General features: G+C 44.1%; 1 protein-coding gene across 1 annotated transcript in view; it reads right to left on the reverse strand.

The window, feature by feature from the left end:
- DIPK2B (divergent protein kinase domain 2B) overlaps positions 1-23,372 on the reverse strand; it is a 154,667-nt gene that overhangs the window by 21,365 nt on the left and 109,930 nt on the right. Inside the window, exon 3 of the mRNA XM_077480930.1 lies at positions 8,367-8,540. Coding sequence (XP_077337056.1) covers positions 8,367-8,540 — 174 coding nt within the window. The remainder of the gene's footprint in view (positions 1-8,366; positions 8,541-23,372) is intronic.

The raw sequence follows: 23,372 nt of genomic DNA on the forward strand, positions 1-23,372 counted from the left end.
CCAGGAACCCAAGTACAGGCAGTGACCTCATTATCCCCTCCCTCCTCATTACTGGAGCAAACTTGGCAGTATGCTGTAGCTGAGGGAACATAAATGCCAGTTTCCTGTCCTTCTATGGCTCCCCCTCTCTCTATGCTCACATTACTCCCTTCCTCAACCTAGGAACCAACATTGGCACCTTCAAATTTCTGCGCATTCTCCAGCAGCATGTAACCGACACTACTGTCGAATAATTCTGGTGACTCCTTCATGTATGATGGTGGGGCTTACGGAAGGAGTAACTGTGAACAAGGAGCCGGTGGAATAGGCCGCTTTGGCAGCTGCATTGGAAGGCAAACTACTCTGAACCTGGTTGACAGAGGATGAGTAAGATGAGGATGGCTTGGTTATCCACTTCACCAACTCTGTGGATGGCCAGCAGCAGAAAAAAAGGACAAGCGTGCCCCAAGGCCTCCTACCATGTCTACGACCACCATTGTTGACTGTAGACACAGAGGCTCCTTGCCCTCTTTTAATGGCCTGTGAGCGTCTGCCTCTCCTTGATGGCCTTCCGGACATTTTTTTTTGTAACACTGTACTTGACTGTATTATATGCTGTGTACACCGCCTGAAGTGTATTAGAAACAGTACCACACTGAATGCACTCTATATATAGGCTACACATAATGCAGAGTATATATATATATATATATATATATATATATATATATATAAAAATACACCACCTGAAATGTATTAGCAACTGTACATGCTGTATTATACACTGTGTACACCTCCTGCACTGTATTTGAAACTGTACACCGGCTGAACTGTATTATATACTGTGTACACCACCTGAAGTGTATTAGAAACTATACACACTGTACACCGAATGCACTGTATTCAAATCTGTACAATGGCTGCACTGTATTATATACTGTGTACACCACCAGAAGTGTATTAGAAACTGTACACTGGCTGCACAGTATTATATACTGTGTACACCACCTGAAGTGTATTATAAACTATACACCACAGGGGCTGTTTCCGGGGGAGGAGTCTGTGATGGTGCGTGTCAGCACCTAGCGTCCTGGTGTGCTCCATGGCCCCCACCGTTCGGAGAATGCCGCTGAGTGCGGCTCCCTGCTAATCCCCCCCTGTCGGCCTCCTTGACTCGATCCTATCCCCCTCGGAAAACAAGGATTTTCCCCCCACCTATCCTCCTACCTTCCCCCTCTGTCTCTCCCCCCCGGTCCGGGATAAGCATCAGCACTCCGGGTGACGATTTGGACCTTTAATGGGGTCCGTGGGGCTCCAGCGGGTGTACGGATGTGTGCCGGCGTGACCGGTCTACTGGATCAGCAGGCAGTGCAGGGCTGCGCTTTGGAAAACTTCGGTATACTTCGCTAACCCTCGGAAAGCCTGCTGTGAGTTCCGGACGCCACCTACTGGACAAAGCAAGATATAGCTCCCAGGACTCAGGAAGGTATCGTATTGTATTGTACTGACAAAAAGGCAGAAATCTAATGAAGGTCAGTAAAAAAAAAAAGGGGGGATGAATCTGAAAGAAAATGTTGAATATTTGAAGGCTAAATATATCATATAACTATAACAACAAGATAAACCTCACTACAAAGTAAACGGTAAATGGTAAATGGACGGAAAAATTATAAAAAAAGTAAAAAATATACTGTATCATAATATCCGTTAAACAGGGGAATGCTTGGAAAATTTACTTGTAAGGGTCAATACATAAGCCGGAACATACAATTTCTGTGGTGTAACATCAGTGCCAAGACAATTCGTAAATATAGTGATAAAACTATTTCTCAGCAGTCACGGGAGGCTGTCGATACCCCAGGACAATAAATAAATTAAAAAAAAAAAAAAAAAAGGGGGAGAGAGAAAAGGGAAGAGGAACACATAATAATAGCAATAAAAGGTGTTCAACTATTGCTGAGCAAGATGAAGGGAAAATCAGCAAAAGCAGGGGCCACCCCAAAATCCCCACGCCGGAGCTTAGTAGCCAGTCCAGGTGCAATGAATAAATACGTTACACAGACGGCAGCCATAGAGAAGCAGCAAGTAGAAAAAGCTCAATTGCAATACACAAAAACTCAACAGACAGAAACCAGTGACAAAGGGGAAAGAGAAAAGAACAAAAAAGAGAAAAGAAAACATCAAGCGCTAAAAAGCTCCGTACAGGATCTAGAAATATTGGCTGATGTCCCACTAGAAGAAGGACCAAGATTAACAACTGAATCAGATTGTATGGTTGAACCCTTAATAATTCAACAGATACAGCAGGATAACATCCAGGTTTTGCCCACTAAAGATGAGATGATCTCCATGTTTGCAGCTCTGGAAAATACCATGAAAGCTGAAATGGAAAGATTACACAAAAACCTTGGTCACATACTTGAAAGGGTAGAAGAGGTGGAAAAAACAGTGGAAAAAGAAACGAAGATAATAAAGAACCTGGAAGCAGAAATACAAAACCTAAAAATAACACAAAAAGATCAAGCATACAAGATCGAAGAACAAGAAAATAGACATAGAAGGAAAAACCTTAGAATACGTGGGGTGCCAGACGCACAACAACGTGAGGATCTGACAGAAATAATTATGAAGATCTGTAATCCCTTAATGAATAAAGAAATAACTAATGAGATAAAAATAGTGAGGGCGCATAGAATAAGGAAACCTAAGGGTTTCCCACAAGAAATGCCACGGGATATCATAGTGCGATTCCAAAATGAAGAGGAAAAATATCAAATATGGAAGAATATAAGATTAAAAGCACCTTTAAGATACGAAGGAAAAGACATTCAAATATTCCAAGATTTCTCACAGGAAACTCTGAAGAGAAATGTACGATGGGGGGAGGACGAAAACTGGTCCCGCCCCTCGGTGCCTGGGGAGGGGGGGGGGGGAAGTGAGATAGAGAGAGATGTAAATTAGTGGAGGTGGGAGTTTTAGCCTGGTGGGACGTTTTTCTTCTTTGTTCCTGCCCGGTCCCCTCCCCTCCCCCTCTTCGTTGGGGGGGAGGGGGATGGGAGGGGTTGGGTTGGGGGGGTCGGAGGGGGGAGGTGGGGGGTGGTGGAGCCCCTAATGGGCGTGATAACCACCTTGCCAATAGAAGGCGAGATGGGTGATGGCACCATTAAACAGAATTCCACCCTAGGGCCAAGGGATAATTGGAACAAGGGTGTTCCAGATAAAAGGTCCCGGACCAATGGGTCAACTATACATCTGGTGGGGGGACAGGGAGGGGGGAGAGCGGGGAGGGTTAAGGGGAGGAGGGAGGTGGGTAAAGGGAAGGGTGGGAGGGTTAAATCTGTTAACACGAAACCACAGCTCCTAGAAAAAAATGTTAGAATTTTTTTTAAGTACGTATAATGTCAGAAATCAAAATAGCAACATATAATGTTAGAGGAATGAATTCTCCAAAAAAAAGAAATAATATACTGAGGGAGATAGAGGGATACTCGGTGGATATCGTGTTTTTACAAGAAACGCACCTGACGCTAGATTTATGTATTAGATTAAACACACAGAAGTATCCAACGTGGTATTACGCAGATACCCCAACAAGGGGCTCCAGGGGAGTGGCAATTGGGATCTCTAAAAAAGTCAAATGGAAAATGGAAGAAATAATAATAGATCCACAGGGGAGGTTTCTATTTGTAAAAGGATGTATAGAAAGAAATAGATATACATTAGTAAATATATACTGTCCCAATAAAGGCCCAAAAAAATATCTGAATAAAATCCTGAATAAATTAGATATACATAAACAGGGTCATATAATCCTGGGTGGGGATCTAAATTTTGCCATGGATCCGTATATAGATAGTACTTCACTGGGTATGGTACATGAAATTAAACAACATGGAATCTTAAAAAAGAAGATGGCCCAGCAACAATTAATGGACACGTGGCGAATATTTAATACAGGGAAAAAAGATTACACATATTATTCCACAGTACACGACATGTATGTCAGATTGGACTACATACTCGTTGATCATGAATTATTAGAAAACATACTAGAAGCAAAAGTAGGATCCATAACCCTCTCAGATCATGCACCGGCAATAATAAAATTAAAAGATCCAGGAAAAGAATTTAGTAAAGGGATATGGAGACTTAATGAGTCCCTATTAGAAAACGTAGAAACAGAAAATATCGTTAAAAATGAAATTGAACAATATTTTTTATTGAATAATTCGGAAGAGATCCCAAGGGCTACACTCTGGGAGGCCCATAAAGCTTTAATTAGGGGGAAATTAATCTCTATAGGGTCCTGGAAAAAAAAAGAAAGTGAAAAGCAGCAAAATGATTTAAAAGAAGAACTATATTTATTAGAACAAAAACATAAGTCTCATCTCGATAAAAACATATATAAAGAAATAATACATAAACGTACCCAATTAAAAAATAGAATGGAGCAAGAAGTAAGTAAAATCTATAAAAATGTAGCAAAAGAGAGATATATGTGGGGAAACAAGACGGGGAAACATTTGGCCAGATTGGTAAGAGATAAAAAAGCTATTAACTACATAGAAAAGATTAAGAACGCGAAAGGCAAAATAAAATATAGAACATCAGAAATAGCAGAAGCGTTTAAAACATACTATGGCGCCCTATACTCAATTAGGAGCAGGGAGACTGAAAGTCAAAAGGAGACTAGAAAAATCAAAATACAGGAATACCTGAAGGAAATAGACCTACCAAAAATAACTCCAGAGATGGCCAGAAACTTAGAAGACCCGATCACCCCAGAAGAAATAGAGAACGCAATAAAGGATATGCCCAATGGGAAAAGCCCAGGACCAGATGGTTTTACCATCAGATATTATAAAAAATTTAAACAACAACTGGTCCCCCAGCTATGTAAATTTTGGAATAAACTGGTAGAGGATGAGTCCATGAGAAAAGAATCACTACTAGCAAATATTACCCTTATACCAAAACCCGGTAAAGATCCTTCGATCTGCTCTAATTATCGACCAATTGCGTTGCTGAACACGGACACTAAATTATATGCAAAAGTATTAGCAACGAGGATAAAAAAACTACTCCCAGAAATGATTAATGGAGATCAAGTAGGGTTGGTCCCAGGAAGGGAGGGACGAGATAACAGCCTTCGAACGCTGTTACTAATGGGGAAGGATGGAGAAACTAAACCTCCAATGATATTGGTTTCGATTAATGCTGAAAAAGCCTTCGATCGAGTAGATTGGAGCTTTATCATGGAAACACTACAGACATACGGCTTTGGGCCAAAAATGATGAAATGGGTGAATAACTTATATATGTATCGATCAGCCAGAGTGGGGGTTAATGGGAGTATGTCGTCTGCCTTTGATATGCATAACGCTACAAGACAGGGGTGTCCCCTCTCGCCTTTACTATATGTGATAGCTCTGGAACCCCTATTAGCAAAAATTCGAATTAATTCAGTCATAGAAGGAATAAGAATGGGGGGGGGGAAGAACATAAAGTGGCGGCATATGCAGACGACATACTCCTATATATGACTAACCCCCAAACATCGTTATCAGGTCTGATAAAGGAGATAGGAGATTACGGGGCCCTCTCTAATTTTAAAATAAATCCAATCAAAACTGTTATTCTGAATATCGGCTTAAACTCGCAAGAAGAAGAATTGACACGGCATAAATTCCCTTTTACATGGGAAAAAAAAGAAATAATATATTTAGGGATTAAAATAACAACGTCAATTCAAGGGTTATATCAAGCTAATTATATCCCGCTAATAAATGAAATCAAGGAGTTACTCACAAAGATGAACAAAGGAACAATATCCTGGATGGGAAGAATTAATGTGTTGAAGATGGTGGTATTACCAAAAATTACATATAAAATGCAAATGCTTCCGATAAAAATACCAATTTGTTTTTTTAATATAATAAGAGCGTTATTCTTAAAATTTATATGGCAAAACAAAAAACCTAGGATAAAATATAATTTATTAACAAGGAAAAAAAACCGGGGAGGAATGGCACTACCAGATATACACAGATATTACTTAGCAATCACTATATCGAGATTGGTCGAATGGTCAAACTCAACCACTAAAAAGAAATGGGTAAAAATGGAGGAGATATTGATGGGGTCACAATTACAAAAAAATATTTGGATTCCACCAAAATTTAGAGTAATTAGTAGTAGGACACATGAAATCACACTAACGACACTGAAAAAATGGGACACAATACAAAGTAAAAACAAATGGCAACACAATTCACCCCTAATCCCTTTAGAGGGCACGAGTTTTTTTACACCAGGACACGACACTCCATTAGGGAAACAAATGAAGGACTTACTATTAAAAGACATTATAAGGGAGGGGAAGTTAATGCCAAAACTCGATTTAATGATGAAGCATAAATGGCAAAGGTTAAAAGATTGGGAATATCAGCAGATTCAGCACTTTGTGAATTCCATCCCAAAACCATTAAGAAATGAAAGTAGTTTAACACTAATGGAAAAACTATGTACAAGGAAATCAGCAGTTAAGCATTGTGTCTCACAGATATATGATGGCCTTTCTGAACTAGAGGGCCAAGGAAATATCCCATCTATAGTCAAATGGGAAAAAGATCTTGGCTATAGAGTGGATGAGACCCAAATGATTAACTCGATATATGATTCCATATATGATATAAGATCAATTGAAGTAAATTACAAATGCTCAATGAGATGGCACTTAACACCAGATAAATTACATCAAATTGATCCCTCCAAAATGTAGTATACCAGGATCAATTTTTCATTTCTGGTGGGAATGCCCAGTAATAAACCAATACTGGAGTAAAATAATAGAATATATAGAGAAGATAACAGGGCAAAAAATACATTTATCCCCAGGGGAGTGTTTGTTCTTGGGAGTAGAGGAAAAGATGAGTAAGCAATCCAAAAGAAGAACAAGAAATTCATTAATACCCGTCCTACTTAATGCTGCAAAAGCCATAATACCAAAAAATTGGTTACAGGTGAAAGGACCCCCCGATAAGAGAATGGATTCAAAAAATTGAATATATAAATAATATGGAGTATCTAAGAAAAATGGAGGAAGATAGAATGACACAATTCCGTAGAACATGGGAAAAATGGAGAATATTTAAAAAGACGAAGCATTATACACAAGCATTAATGGAATGAAGAGCTGTGGAGATAGGGAAGGTTAACAGATAATTAGAGAAGAGGGAAGGGTGGGGGTGGTATAATTGAATTAAATAAAAATTAAATGACTAGGACAAGGTAACAACTATATGAGGGCAAATATAATTTAGGAGATGATAGTTTTACTGTTTTTTCTATTCTCTTTTTTTTTTTCTCTCTTAAAATGTATATGGTCTTCTCTTCTTAATGGATAAACATTAAACTGATATAAGGTATAACGAGAAGATTAAAAAAAAAAAAAAAAGAGATAGTGAAAAGAAAAAGATACATTGCCACAATGATGTTAACAACAAAGATTAGGATTCTGAGAGTCAAACTGATTAGAAATTACTAATAACAAGAATCCTACTGAGTGGCAAAGAAAAAAAAAAAAAAAAAAAATAAATAAAATAAAAAAAATAAAAAAATAAAAAAACTATACACCACCTAATGCACTGTATAGGCTACACTGAATGCAGAATATATATATATATCATTAACACATCAGTGTGTACATTCTTACCTAATTTTACACTTGCATATATTAGGTATACCGTTTTTGTCTCTGTTTTTATACATGTTGTGATGCCTACCCCTGCCTACCCCTGGTCACACGCCCCCCCTTGGCACTGCGCTCCATGCTGCCTTCCATCCTCTTCCTCCCGGAAAGACACAGGACTAGCTGACATCTATTCCTGTCACACTACAGTCACTGCACAAATGGACTGGCGTGGTTCACATCTACTCCATTGGAAAACTCCAGGCACTGCTGCTCCTGTGAAAAGCGTGTGTTTGACAGGTGATGAGGAGGCAATATGTCGCCTCCTCGCTACCTGATTTAAACCCATAATTTCTGTGCAATGCACGTGATTGCAACATGGTAATATGACAATTAGAGGTTTCAATCAAGTGTGAGGAGGCGACAGCATGCCCTGTAATTTTTGTCTTCTCCTATGTTGTTCAGGTAGGTCTCTCCACACTTTGAGGTTGCCTACCCCTGGTCAAATGGAAACATTTACAAAAATGAAAGCCAGGAAAAATTGGGACATTGTCCATAGAATTTAGGTGCCAACTTTCATTCTCTAACCAAGAAAAATAAAAGGCTGAATTGGGTTTAATATTACAAAAACTACTTCCACTTGTTTATGAGCAATACTTTTATACAACTCTGCCAGAAAAGATCATCTAATAATTACCTGTAAGACAATGGGATGAGCATTCACAGAAAGTGTGTAAAGGAGTCTCATTTTATCCTTGTCAGTCAGGTGTGTCATGTATACACTGCAAGCATCAAACACTTCGGTGTAACGTCGTATTATTCGATCTAAGAGGCGCTGTGAGGGACAGCGAAGAAACTGCACAGGTAGACCCTAAAAAATAAAAATTAACAAAATGAATATTTTGATTTTGCTCTCACAGTGGTAATATGTACCAAAACACCTATAGGAATGTTACTTATAATTGCTATATAGCATGTATTCCCCTTGCTCTTTCCAATATTTTGTAATGTTACATGAGTTTTCCTGGAAACAAAATAGGCTATATGAATAAAAAAGCATGTTTTTCTAATGGTTTGAAAATTTAAAAAAAACAGAACGGTCTTAACTGCATATGCATTCTAAAGCCGCGTACACACGTAGCGGTATGTCCGATGTACTTAGTCTGGCGGACTTCCCGCCAGACTGTCCGTCGGACTTTCCGAACGGGCTACTTGCCCACACACGGCACTTTTTGAGCGGACTAATACGGCGTACTAAGTCCGCCGTACTATCCGCCCTACTTTTGAAATGAACGGACTCGCCCACACACGCGGAGGAAAGTCCGCTCATTTCGAGCGCGTCTCCAGGTAGGCGGGGCCCGCGAGGGAGACGTCGCTGGCCCCGCAGCCTGGTATGGACTTAAAGGGGAACCACAACGCCGAAAAAAATCGGCGTGGGGGTCCCCCCCAAGTCCACAACAGACCCTTGTCCGAGCACGCTACCCGGCCGGCTAGGAAAGGGGGGCGAGCGAGCGCCCCCCTCCTGAGCCGTACCAGGCCGCGTGCCCTCAACATGGGGGGTGCCTTGGGGAAGGGGGGGCCGCGCGGCCCCCCACCCCAAAGCACCTTGTCCCCATGTTGATGAGGACAAGGGCCTCTTCCCGACAACCCTGGCCGTTGGTTGTCGGGGTCTGCGGGCGGGGGGCTTATCGGAATCTGGGAGCCCCCTTTAATAAGGGGGCCCCCGGATACCGGCCCCCCACCCTATGTGAATGAGTATGGAGTACAATGTACCCCTACCCATTCACCTGTAAAATAAAGTACAAAAAAAACCACAACACACAAGATAAAATAATTTATTGCACAGCTCCGGGGGTCTTCCGTCTTCGGGGGTCTTCTCGCCGGACTCCTCCGCTATCTTCTTGTAGCTCTTTTACTAGTGAGGTCTTGTCCCCCTCTTCGGTTCTTCTGCCGGGCCACCGCGCCTTCTTATAGCTCTTTTACAGGCGGTGGCCTGGTCTTCTGTCGCCGCCGCCGCCTCCTTCCGTTCTTTTTCTTCTTCTTCTCCAGGAGATGTTGACTCGACGATCTCTCCGGCCGCAATGCCAGGGACGCGCTGCGCTGCCACTTATATAGGGACAAGGGGCGGTGTCACATGGGTTTATGTCACATGGGTTGGTGTCACATGGTGACCCCGCCCCCTTACGATGTCACAGTCCCGGAGGATGCTGGGACTGTCGCCATGTGACATCAACCCATGTGACCAACCCATGTGACACCGCCCCTTGTCCCTATATAAGTGGCAGCGCAGCGCGTCCCTGGCATTGCGGCCGGAGAGATCGTCGAGTCAACATCTCCTGGAGAAGAAGAAGAAGAAGAAGAAGAAGAAGAAGAACGGAAGGAGGCGGCGGCGGCGGCGGCAGAAGAATCGAAGAGGGGGACAAGACCCCCGAAGTCGGAAGAAGAGGCCACGGCGATGAAGAAGAATGCCGGGCTCCTCCGCTAGTAAAAGAGCTACAAGAAGATAGCGGAGGAGTCCGGCGAGAAGACCCCCGAAGACGGAAGACCCCTGGAGCTGTGCAATAAATTATTTTATCTTGTGTGTTGTGTTTTTTTTGTACTTTATTTTACAGGTGAATGGGTAGGGGTACATTGTACCCCATACTCATTCACATAGGGTGGGGGGCCGGTATCCGGGGGCCCCCTTATTAAAGGGGGCTCCCGGATTCCGGCCGGGTAGCGTGCTCAGACAAGGGTCTGTTGTGGACTTGGGGGGGACCCCCACGCCGATTTTTTCGGCGTTGGGGTTCCCCTTTAAGTCCATACCAGGCGGCGGGTCCAGCGACGTCTCCTTCGCGGGCCCCGCCTACCTGGAGACCCGCTCGAAATGAGCGGACTTTTCTCCGGGCGGGAAAAGTCCGCTCATTTCAAAAGTACGGCGGACTGGCATACACATGGCCGGATTGTCCGCCGAAATGCGAGTCCGGCGCGAAGATTGGAGTGCAACACGGCATTCTAAGTCCGCTGTACTTTCGGGTCAAAAAAGTATGCCGGAGGCTACACACGGGGGGATTGTTTGGCGGACTTGAGTTTGCCGGACTTTTCCACCCGCTTGTTTGATCGTGTGTACGTGGCATAATTCTGTGTTTTAACATATACCGGTAAATGAAGTTAGTTGCCTTCACATAGGTAGTTGAATGGAGTCCACGTGTGGTAAAATATCACAAGATTTCAGAATAAATAAAGATGTTCAAAAAAGCTCCAGAGTTTGTTAGAAGTTATATCTAAGTCAGAAACATGGCACTAGCATGTTTGAAACTTTTTTTATCACATTTCACTCACATTTTTGTAAATATTTTATTATATCTTTTCATGTGACAACACTGAAGAAATTACACTTTGCTACAATGTAAAGTAGTGAGTGTACAGCTTGTACATTCTCTTCAATTTAGATATCCTTTAAACCAGTTATTAATTAATGTAAAGAATGTAGCACAACTCTAATGATCAGGTCAGAGGGGATTTGTAAGTAAAGCAGCCAGGAGTCTAATGGTAACTCTAAAGAAGCTGTAGCGAACCACAGCTCCAGTGAAAGAAATTGTGCAGAAAAAAAACCAATTATAACCCAGATACTGCACAAAGTTGGGCTTTATGAAAATGCGAACAAAAGAAAGCCATATCATATCACGTTTGTAGTTTGCCATATTGTATGTGGAACCTGGCAAATGTGTAAAAACGTTGTTTGGCCTGATCTGACAAAACTTAGTGCCACAGCACTAAGAAAGTGATCAGGATAAAGGGAAATATAAACGGAGTCAAATACTGGTGAATTCTGTAAGAAAACTCATTGTAGTCAACAAAAGACCTGAACAGAGGGCCACCTTTCACTAGTACAATGACAAACGCAAACCGAGGCTACACTGGAGGGGATTAAAATCAAGAGCCTGAATGAACTAAAATAGTTTCATCAAAGCCCACTCCAATCAAATTAGGAATCTATAACAAGACCTGAAAGAATAATGTCCAGTCCATACGATCAGATTTTCCGACAACAAATGTTGGATGTGAGCGTGTTGACTGAAAGTCTGACCCTGTGAATGCTCCATTGAACATTTGTTGTCAGACTTTCCGCCAACAAAACGTTGTTGTCAGACTTTCCGATCGCGTGTACACAAGTCCGTCGCACAAAAGTTCACGCAAGCTAGGAATCAAGTACAAGCCGGAGGCACATGGTCTTGTAAAACTAGTGTTCGTAATGGAGATATCATGTATGTCTTTTATGTCACTATATTCGTAATTGTTGGCCAACATTTGTGTAACGTGTGTATGCAAGACAAGTTGGAGCCAACATCCGCCGGACAATCCGCCCGTGTGTGGGCTCCGGCGGACTTTTTTTCCTAAAAGTCCGGCGGACTTATGCCGCGTACACATAATCAGACTATCCAGTGGACTTAGCCCGGCGGACAAACCGCCGGACTTTGAAGCGGACGTCCGCCGGACTTTCCGAACGAGCGGACCTGCACACACATGACCAGACTTTTGAAATGAATGGACCTTCCCACACACGGAGGAAAGTCCGTTCATTTTGAACGTGGCTCCATGTAGACGGGACTAGTGAAGGAAGTCAGAAGAGAAGAGAAGAGAAGGTTGCGGCGGTGATGACGACGACAGAAGACCGGGCCACCGCTAGTAAAAGAGCTGGAAGAAGGAGTGGAGGCCTGGGAAGAAGAACCGAAGAAGGGGACAAGACCCCCGAAGTTGGAAGAAGAGGCGGCGGCGTCGACAGAAGACCGGGCCACCCCTAGTAAAAGAGCTAAAGGAAGAAAGCGGAGGCCCCACAAGAAGAATCAAAGAGGGGGAAAAGACCCCTGAAGAGGGGGACAAGACCCCCGAAGTCAGAAGAAGACCCCCGGACGACAGCGGCGACGAAGAAAAAAGCCGGGCTCCTCCACTAGTAAAAGAGCTAGCAGACGATAGCAGAGGAGTCTGGCGAGAAGACCCCCCAAGACGGAAGAAGACCCTCGGAGCTGTGTAATAAATTATTTTAAAACCTTGCGTTCTGTTTTATTTACATTTTTTTTCACCAGGTGAATGGGTAGGGGTACTTTTGGGAAAAAAAAGTCAGCCGGAGCCCATACACTGGCGGATTGTCCGGCGGACCAGAGTTCAGAGACCAAGTCCGCCGGATAGTTTGATCGTGTGTACGTAAGAAAGAAGTTTTGACTATCCGGCTGTCTGTGTGCTAGTCCGAGGGGACTTTTGGAATGGACGGACTTGCCCGCACACGGAGCAAAGTCCATTCATTTTGAACGTGGCTCCAGGTAGACGGGACTAGTGAAGGAAGTCAATGTCGCCGCCTTCAGTGGCGAGATTGACACCTCGCTGGCCCCGTCACCTGGTATGGACTTAAAGGGGAAGCCCTACTCTGAATAATCGGTGTGGGGGTCCCACCAAAGCCCATATCAGACCCTTATCCGAGCACGCAGCCCGGCTGGTCAGGAAAGGGGGTGGGGACGAGCGAGCGCCCCCCTCCTGAGCCATTCCAGGCCGCGTGCCCTTAACATGAGTATGGGGTACAATGTACCCCTATCTATTCACCTGGTGAAAAAAATGTAAATAAAACACAACACAAGGTTTTAAAATAATTTATTGCACAGCTCCGGGGGTCTTCTTCCGTCTTGGGGGGTCTTCTCGCCGGACTCCTCCACTATCTTCTGCTAGCTCTTTTACTAGCGGAGGAGCCTGGCTTTCTTCTTCGTCGCCGCCATCTGGGGGTCTTCTTCCTACTTCGGGGGTCTTGTCCCCCTCTTTGGTTCTTCTTGCCAGGCCTCCGCTTTCTTCCTATAGCTCTTTTACTAGCGGTGGCCCGGTCTTCTGTTGCCGCCTCTTCTTCCGACTTCGGGGGTCTTGTCCTCCTCTTCGGTTCTTCTTGCCGGGCCTCCGCTTTCTTCTCCCAGCTCTTTTACTAGTGGTGGCCCAGTCTTCTGTTGCCGCCACCGCCACCTTCTCTTCTTCTTCTTCTCTTCTTCTTTGAGATGTTGACTCGACGCTCTCTCTGGCCGCAATGACAGGGACCCGTTGTGTGGCGACTTATATAGGGACAATGGGCAGGGTCACCGGGTGATGTCCCCTCCCCTTATGATGTCACAGTCCCAGCATCCTCCGGGACGGGATAGTTTTGCATGTTGTACAGCTGTGATATCAATGAATACCAAACCTCTGTTACTGATGTAACAAAATTTACATAAAATGCTGTTAGGTAAATCCTGCATTTCTCCCTCAAATTTGTAACCTATTCTGGTACTACAGTATTGTAAAGGTGCCACAAGGTTTCTGAAGCTACGTCTCATGCCGCGTACACATGATCAGACTATCCAGCGGACTTGGTTCGGCGGACCAGAGTCCGCCGGACAATCCGCCCGTGTGTGGGCTCCGGCAGACTTTTTCTTTCCAAAAGTCCGGTGGACTTAGAAAGAAGTTTTGACTCAAAATTGTCCGCCGATACAGTAGTCGAGCTAGTCCATTCATTTTGAATGTGGCTCCAGTTAGACGGGACTAGCAAAGGAGGTCAATGTTGCCGCCTCCATCTGCGAGATTAACACCTCGCTGGCCACGTCACCTGGTATGGACTTAAAGGGGAAGCCCTACACCAAAAAATGGGCGTCGGGGTCCCCCCAGAGTCTATATCAGATCCTTATCCAAGTACGCAGCCTAGCCAGTCAGGAAAGGGGGTGGGGACAGTGAGCGCCCCCATCCTGAGCCGTACCAGGCCGCGTGCCCTCAACATGGGGGGGCGCTTTGGGGAAGGGGGGGCCCTGTGCTAGTAAAAGAGCTGAAAGAAGAAAGCGGAGGCCCGGCAAGAAGAACCGAAGAGGGGGACAAGACCCCCGAAGTCAGAAGAAGACCCCGGACGACGGCGACGACGAAGAAGAAAGCTGGGCTCCTCCACTAGTAAAAGAGCTAGCAGAAGATAGCGGAGGAGTCCAGCGAGAAGACCCCCCAAGGCGGAAGACCACCGGAGCTGTCCAATAAATTATTTTAAAAACATGTGTTGTGTTTTTTTCTTTACACACTTTTTCACCAGGTGAATGGGTAGGGGTACACGGTACCCCAATACTCATTAACATAGGGAGGGGGCCGGTATCTGGGGGCCTCCTTATTAAAGGGGGCTCCCGGATTCCGATAAGCCCCTGCCTGCAGACCCCCACAACCAACGGCCAGGGTTGCCAGGAAGAGGACCTTGTCCTCATCAACATGGGGACAAGTCTCTTTGGGGTGGGGGCCACAGGGGCCCCCTTCCCCAAAGCACCCCCCCATGTTGAGGGCACGTGGCCTGGTACGACTCGGGGGGGGGGGGCGCTCGCTCATCCCCACCCCTTTTCCTGACCGGCCGGGCTGCGTGCTCGGATAAGGGTCTGATATGGACTCTGGGGGGGGCCCCACGCCGATTTTTCGGCGTAGGGCTTCCCCTTTAAGTCCATACCAGGTGACGGGGCCAGCGAGGTGTCAATCTCGTCGATGAAGGTGATGACATTGACCTCCTTTGCCATTCCCGTCTACCTGGAGCCACGTTCAAAATTAATGGACTTTTCTCCATGTGTGGGCAAGTCCATTCATTTTAAAAGTCTGGCGGACTCACGCCATGGTCCGGTCCGGCAGATTGTCCGCCGAAAAAGTCCGGTCGTGTGTGGGCAGGTCCACTCGTTCGGAAAGTCTGGCGGACCTCCGCTACAGTCCGGTGGTTTGTCCGATCGTGTGTACGCGGCATCAGTTGCCATATTTCAAATGTTACTGCAGGGTAAATGCTGCATTGCATCTTGAAGTTTGCAGCCTATTCCATGGTTCCAGAAGTGTAAAGACGGCACAGAATGTTTTTGCAGTTGGGCCTCAGCACTCAAAATTCCACTGTTTACTGCAGGGTAAATACCACTTTTATATGTCTCAAAATTTGCACCCCCTTCCGGTGCTGTGGCCCTATAGAGGTCCCACACAATGATTCTACAGCTAGACCTCAGCTGCTAAATTTCTAATGTTTGTTGAAGCTCTTTTCTCTCATATAATAAACTCTAATGTATATTTCAAATTAAAACCTGCCTTTGCTTATTCAGACCGCTTACATACTGTGCAGCAGCTATACAATATCTGTGGCTATTGTCTCAAAATGATTTACTCATGTAAATAATTAATGTTTATTTCAAGATAAAACATGCCTTGTCTATGCTTCATACATTGTGGTCTTACCAAACCAAGCTTATTATAGCTGCTGCCACTGTACCATATTTGTGGCTATTGTCTCTCAAATAATACAGTCTAACAAACCCTATTAAAGTCTATGGGGCCCGTACTTGAAAAATTAAAATTCCCCATTTTGAAGGCTTACATGTCTTGACAAAGTATTCACACCACTTGAAATTTTCCACATTTGTCATGTTACAACCAAAAACTTAAATGTATTTTATTGGGATTTTATGTTATAGACCAGGGGTCTCCAAACTTTTCAAACAAAGGGCCAGTTTATTGTCCTTTATACTTTATTATTATTTAATTTTCAAGTCTTGCCATAGATTCTCAATTGGATTTAGGTCTAGCCTTTGACTGAGCCATTCTAACACATGAATATGCTCTGATCTAAACCATTCCATTGTAGCTCTGGCTACATGTTTAGGGCTGTTGTCCTGCTGGAAGGTGAACCTACGCCCCAGTCTCAAGTCTTTTGCAGACTTTTGCAGACTCTAACAGGTTTTCTTCTAGGATTGCCCTGTATTTGGCTCCATTCGTCTTCCCATCAACTCTAACTAGCTTCCCTGTCCCTGCTGAAGAAATGCATCCCCCAAAATATGATGCTGCCACCACCATGTTTCACAGTGTGGATGGTGTGTTCAGGGTAATGTTAGTTTTCTGCCACACATAGTGTTTTTCTTTTAGGCTAAAAAGTTCAATTTTGGTCTCATCTGACCAGAGCACCTTCTTCCACATATTTTCTGTGTCCCCCACATGGCTTCTCACAAACTGCAAATCAATGGCTTTCTTCTTACCACTCTTCCATAAAGGCCAGATTTGTGGAGTGCACGACTAATAGTTTTCCTGTGGACAGATTCTCCCACCTGAGCTGTGGATCTCTTTAGCTCCTCCATGAGCCTCTTGGCTTCTTCTCTGTTTAATGCTCTCCTTGTCCGGACTGTCAGTTTAGGTGGACGGCCATGTCTTGGTAGGTTTGCAGCTGTGTCATACTCTTTCCATCTTCAGATGATGGATTTCTCTGTGAGATATTCAAAGCTTGTGATATGTTTTTCTATTCTAACCCTTCTTTAAACTTCTCCACAACTATATCCCTGTTTGGTGTATTCCTTGGCCTTCATGATGCTGTTTGTTCACTGAGGTTCTCTAAAAATCTTCTAAGGGTTACACAGAACAGCTGTATTTATACTCAGATTAAATTACACACAGGCGGACTCTATTTACTAATTAGGTGACTTCTGAAGGCAATTGATTCCACTAGATTTTAATTAGGGATATCAGAGTAAAGGGGGCTGAATACAAATGCATGCCACACTTTTCAGATATTTATTTGTAACAAATTTTGAAAAACATTTATTATTTTCTATCCACTTTACAATTATGTGCCACTTTGTGTTGGTCTATCACATAAAATCACAAAAAATACATTTTTGTTTTTGGTTGTAACATGAAAAAATTTGGAAAATTTCAGAGGGGTATGATGACTTTTTCAAGGCACTGTATATACAAGTTATTGCCCATAAAAAGGGTATGGGGGTCCAGGTACTGCATTGGGGGACATGTACCAATGCAAAAAAAGTTTAAAAAAGAGAAATTTTACAGAAGCAGTGATTTTATTGATGCTTAAAGTGAAACAATAAAAATGAAAAATTCCTTTAAATATAGTGCATGGGTGGTCTGCCTGTAAAGTGGTCATCTGTACCGTGTATAGAACCAGCTGCAGCAAAACTGACATTTGTAAAGAAAATAAAATTACATTTGAATTGATTTTCCCTGCATGCTTTCTTTATTTGGACAAGCTGGAATTTAGATGCTGGGCATGTCGGTGGCAGGGAATGTATTTTTTTTTGGATGCAGCAGCTGGGGCAGAGAAATTTGCGTGCTATACTCTATAGCTGGTGGTGTGCTGCTGGCAGACGTGTTGCAAGAACCTGTGACACCATTTGCTATGCCATCATCCCTGTCAGTGGAGGCTGCTGAGAGGTCATGAGATATAGTGGGGTAGACATGAAAGATGAGGCGTGAGGAGGAGAACAGTTGTGTCTCTTGTGTGTGAGACTTTCAGGTGCTCTTGCCAACAGGCTGAGTGGTGGGAGGTTAAATCTCTTGTCAAGCATGTGGTACCCAAATGCTGGTGTTTTTGCCATGCTTGATCTGCTTGTGGCAGAGATTGCAAATTGCAACAGTGCGATTGGCTGCACATGTGCTAAAAAAGACTCACACAGCTGAGTTGTTGGAAGTAGGCTATATAACAGCTCCACAATCTGATGCAATAGGGTGGCTGCTCTCTGCTCTTCCATGATGCCTGCCTCTGGAGGACATCCTGCCTTGTTAGAGTTGTGCATTCCCCTCACTTTCCTCCTCTGCTCTATCCGACACCCAAGTCACGTCAGTGACCTCATCATCATCCTCTCCATCCTCACCATTACTGGAGCAAACGTCTTCCTCTGCATGCTGTGATAGCACTGGCAACAACACTAAACAGAGACAAATGTGCCCTGCCTGAGGACGAGCCACTACCACCTTTGCCTGTGGACACAGACACTGCTGGCCCCCTCATAGAGGTAAGGGAACATCTGCCTCTCCTTGTTGGCCTCCCAGACATAATGGTTGAGGGGGACGTATTACCCAAATTTAATAGAAACAGGAAAATGAGTGATTGGATGCACTTTATTGAATGAAATGTTGTGTTTGGTGCACTTTAAATTGAGGACTGATGCCTACTTGAGGGTCCTTAAAGAACTCAAGTTCAAGTAATTGTCAGACCATTGTTCCTAACTTTTACGAAATCTACTGACTGGAATGGTACCAGCTGATTGGAGAAAATTCAATGTAGCACCAATATTTTAAAAAGGGCCAAGATACATCCCTGGGAATTATAGACCAGTTATAACATCAATAGTATGCATGCTCTTGGAGGGGATGATTAGGGACTATATACAAGATTTTCATAGTGAAAACTGTATCATTAGCAGTAATCAGCATGGATTCATTATTGTTATCGTTTGGCAATATCGTTATTGCCAAACCAATCTATTAACTTCCTAAGAGGAGGTGAGCTAGATAAAGGAAGGCCGTTAGATGTGGTGTATCTGGACTTTGAAAAGACATTTGATATAGTTCCCCATAAATGCTTACTGTACAAACTTAGGTCTGTTGGCATGGACCATAGGGTGAGTACATGAATTGAAAACTGGCTACAGTGGCGAGTTCAGAGGGTAATGATAAATGGGGATGCTCAGAATGGTCCGGTGTGGAAAGCGGGGTCCCCCAGGGTTTTGTCCTGGGACCAATCCTATTTAATTTGTTCATATACGATCTGGAGGATGAGATAAACAGCTCAATCTCAGTATTTGCGGATGATACAAAGCTAAGCAGGGCAATAATTTTTCTGCCGGATGTGGAAACCTTACAAGAAGTTATGAACAAATTAAAGTGGATGTAAACCCAATGTTATCCTTTTTAAACTACTGCCATAGGGGTTAGCTAGAAGGATATACATGCCTCCTGCATGTATCTTTATCTGTCAAATGTCTCCCCTCTGTCTGTTATGAGACCCTAAAAACTGCACATTCTGTGGGTGGGTCTGTTGTCATGAGCTCGGTGGGTGGAGTCGTGATGTCAGTAGACTCCCCGCCCACCTCTACACTCCCCTTGTCAATATGCATATTATCCTGTGTATTTCTTATGCACACACGAGCGGACTGTATGGCATACTTAGTTCGTCATACAATCCGACGGACAGTCCGTCGTACTTTCCACTGAACGAACTTGACCACACACGGATGCACAAACAGTCCGTCGAAAGCTTGCGCAATGACGTGTACAGCACGTATGACGGGACTAGAAATAGGAAGTCCAAGACACAGCAAAGCACCCTTCCGCCGTGTAAATCCTTTCTGGGCATGCGCCATTCTTAGTCCGTCGAACTAGCCTACTGACGACCGTACTGTCCGCTGAAACCAAAGTACGACGGACAGAATTTCGAAAAAACTGAAATACTTAGTACGCCGGACTGCACGCTGAAAAAGTCCGCTGAAGCCCACACACGAGCGGATTGTCCGCTGAAATGTGTTTCGACGGACTAAGTACACACAGTCCGCTCGTGTGTACGCGGCATTACACAGAACTTCTGCTATGATATATAACATCCAGTGAAAAGACATGAAAGTAACCACATGACTTCAGCATGCCCAATCATGCTGAGGTGGGGAAAATCCAATCCTTGCAGAGCAGCAGAAGAAAGAAGTGAGAGGGAATTAAAAAATAATGCATGTCTCTTAGGCTAGTGCACAAGATATGTATATCACTTGTCACTCACAGCAAGGGGGAGGATTTGACAAAGTTTTTCTCTGTTTGTCAAGATTTATCTCACTGAACAATAAAAGAGGATTGCTCAGAGCTGGATTAACTCTTTGTGGCAAGACTGGGCTCAAATGATAGGAAATCTTATACTCTACATTATGACATAAAAAAAGAAAAACATTTTCGGGTTTAGATCCACTTTAACCTCCCTGGTGGTATGATTATTTCTGATTTTAGGTGCTGAAAGCGGTACAATTATTTTGCATGGAAATTTGGTGTTTTATATTGTAGGCCTGTAATTCTTAAGCCCCGTACACACGAGAGGACTTATGTCCGACAGACTTCCGAAGGAGTTCCGTCGGAGTTCTGCCGGAGTTCCGACGGAGTTCTGACGGACTTTTCGGCGGAGCGGACTTGGCCACACACAATCACACTAAACTCCGACGGATTCGAACGTGATGACGTACGACTGGATTCGAATACGGAAGTTCATAGCCAGTAGCCAATAGCTGCCCTAGCGTCGGTTTTAGTCCGTCGGAATAGCACACACACGAGCGGAGTTTTCGAAGGGACCCGGGTCCGGCGGAGTTCCGTCGGGAAAATTTGAAGCATGTTCCATATTCTAAAGTCCTTCGGACTTTGGCGAGTCAAAAGTCCGTTGCAGCCCACACACGATCGAATAGTCTGACGGACTCAGTCCGTCGGACTTTGGACGTTGAAAAGTCCGCTCGTGTGTACGCGGCTTAAGGAATAACTCTCTTAAATCTGTTCAAACCAGAGTCTAGTAGACATCCCGGGTATGATAAAGTTTATAATATAATAAATAACTATAAATAATTATAACAAATAATAATAAAAATTATTCAATAATGTAATCAAATCCAAAAACACTGAAATTTGCAGAATTGTCGCTGTCATTAGATTTAGTGTTTGATGACGGATCTCCCCACAAATCGCTATCGCTCAATTCTGCAAGTGATTCTAATTTATTATCGCTGTTTTCTAGCTGGTCTAAAATCACTTTTGACATAAAGGGACACTTTTTGGTTGCTATGGACAACCTCCAATTCCATTGTGAAAAAAAGCAATTGAACCTCAACTGCACAAATTCCGCACCATGTGAAAAAACTGAAAAAAACAAAAAACAAAAAAAGCTGCTCCCTTGGAAAGTGAAAAAACACCTTGATGAATAATAGCAGTAATTTAGGGGAGCTCTAGAATAATCTAAATGTGAAGAATAAGTCAACCAATATCAATATCAAAGTGGCATTGGAACAAATAATTAGGACAATAATCTAATCACCATACACAAAATATATCAATATATGAAATAAACTGAAAACTGGTGAACCACCAATCATAGGATAAAGTCCCAATAACGTGTCTCTACATGGAAAAATTCTGAAGGATCCAAGTGTGGAAACAAATAATATAATTGTCGTATAGCGGCAGATCCAAAAGGCTTGCGACTCCCTCCACCAAGCAAACAGCAATACACCACTTGTGAAGATGCAAGTCCAAACTGCTTACCAGATTCGTTTGACCACTTTAATTAAAAAGTAAGTCAAACAGCGCCTGTACAGGTCATGCCTGCTCATATGGATACTGATGGAAATGACAATGGATAGTACGTTCCCCTTCACAGACTCAGGCGGTATATATGAAAAAATACAGAAGGATCCATAGCGTGATACTGACTTTAATAAAAAAATATATAAAAACAGACAGCCAAATGGCTCCTTACGTGGTTGTGTCACTGACCCGGCACTGGGGCTGCTCGCCTTGACAGAAAGGCTCACTCTCCGACCGAACGAAAAGGTCCTTCCGCATTCGCTAGTGGCGTGCGTTCCAGGCCTTCAGACTGACAACCAGAGGGCCGGAAGTGGCGTCAAAAAGCGTGACCAGGTACCGCTCCAAATTCCAGGCAGAAAAAAATGTATTTATAATATAAAAGTGCATGTAGGGCACTGGACAGACCACTAGGGACAAAGGGGATGTGTATTTTTTTTATACAGTACTGTAATCTTACAGATTACAGTATACTGTATGTGTTTTGTGTTTTAACTTTTTTGAATTTGACGCCGATCTCTGCTCCCGTGCGTCGTAACGTCGCAGGGAACAGAGCTCAGCGGCATTTGGGCACTGTGTGAATCGAGCGGAGAGCGGCTCACACAAACAGAGGGGAGGACATCGCAGGATAAAGGGGACAAGCTAAGTAAGTCTCCATGTATCCTGCAATGCGATCCCGAGTCTGGCTCGGGATTACCTCTAGTGGTACTGAAATTCCACCCTGAGCCAGACTCGGGAATACCACCAGGCAGGTTAATGTGGTGGGCAACTACATGGCAAATGAGGCTTAATGTAGAAAAATGTAACAGGCATAGAATTAGCTCAATGTCGACCATCAGTTATGATAATAGTACTGACTGGAGCCGCTGGGATCAAGGATAATGGTGATAAGATCCAGAAAAGCTATCAGAGATCTGCATGGGAGCCTCGGAAAATCTGTCAGATAAAGCTGTCAAAAGCCTGGGCGCTTGTAGCCAATCAGGAACCGTTTCAGAGGCAAAAACCACACCAACTTCATCAACTTAACCACTTCCCACCCGGCCACTGCATATAAACGGCAGGGTGGGAGCTCTCTACTCCTGACAGGACGTTAGTGAACGTCATGTCAAAGAAGCGGGATCGCGCGGGCGCGCTCCCGCGCAGCTGCGCGATCCCGGTGCGCGCGTGTCCCCCGCACACGCCGCATCTCGGATCGGCAGGAGAGCAATGTCATTTGCCCTCCTGATCCGCACGATGGCTGTGTCTAATCACAGCCATCGTAAGGTAAACAAAGGGGGATGGGCGGCAGATAACCGGTGATCGCGCCGCCACGTGCCCGCGCAGCGGCGCGATCCCGATCTGCCTGAGACCCCCGGAGACCGGAGAGAAAAATACAACAGGAGGGCCATGTGATTGGCCCTCCTGATCACATGACGACTGTGTCCAATCACAGTCGTCATGTAATGTAAATAGAGAGCAGTTGTAACTGCTCTCATCTCTTCCTCTCCTCACACAGAACCTGTCAGTGAGGAGAGGAAGAGAAATCTTTGCTTCAGCCGGGAAGATCAGTGAGTTTTCTAGCTGTTTGTCTGCTGTTTACCCACTGATCTCCCAGCTAGTGTCCCCCAAAACA

This window comes from Lithobates pipiens, unplaced genomic scaffold (genome assembly GCF_037356315.1).
Source record: "Lithobates pipiens isolate NorthernLeopardFrog02 unplaced genomic scaffold, aLitPip1_a1.2 Scaffold_16, whole genome shotgun sequence".
In the NCBI taxonomy this organism is placed as follows: Eukaryota; Metazoa; Chordata; class Amphibia; order Anura; family Ranidae; genus Lithobates; species Lithobates pipiens.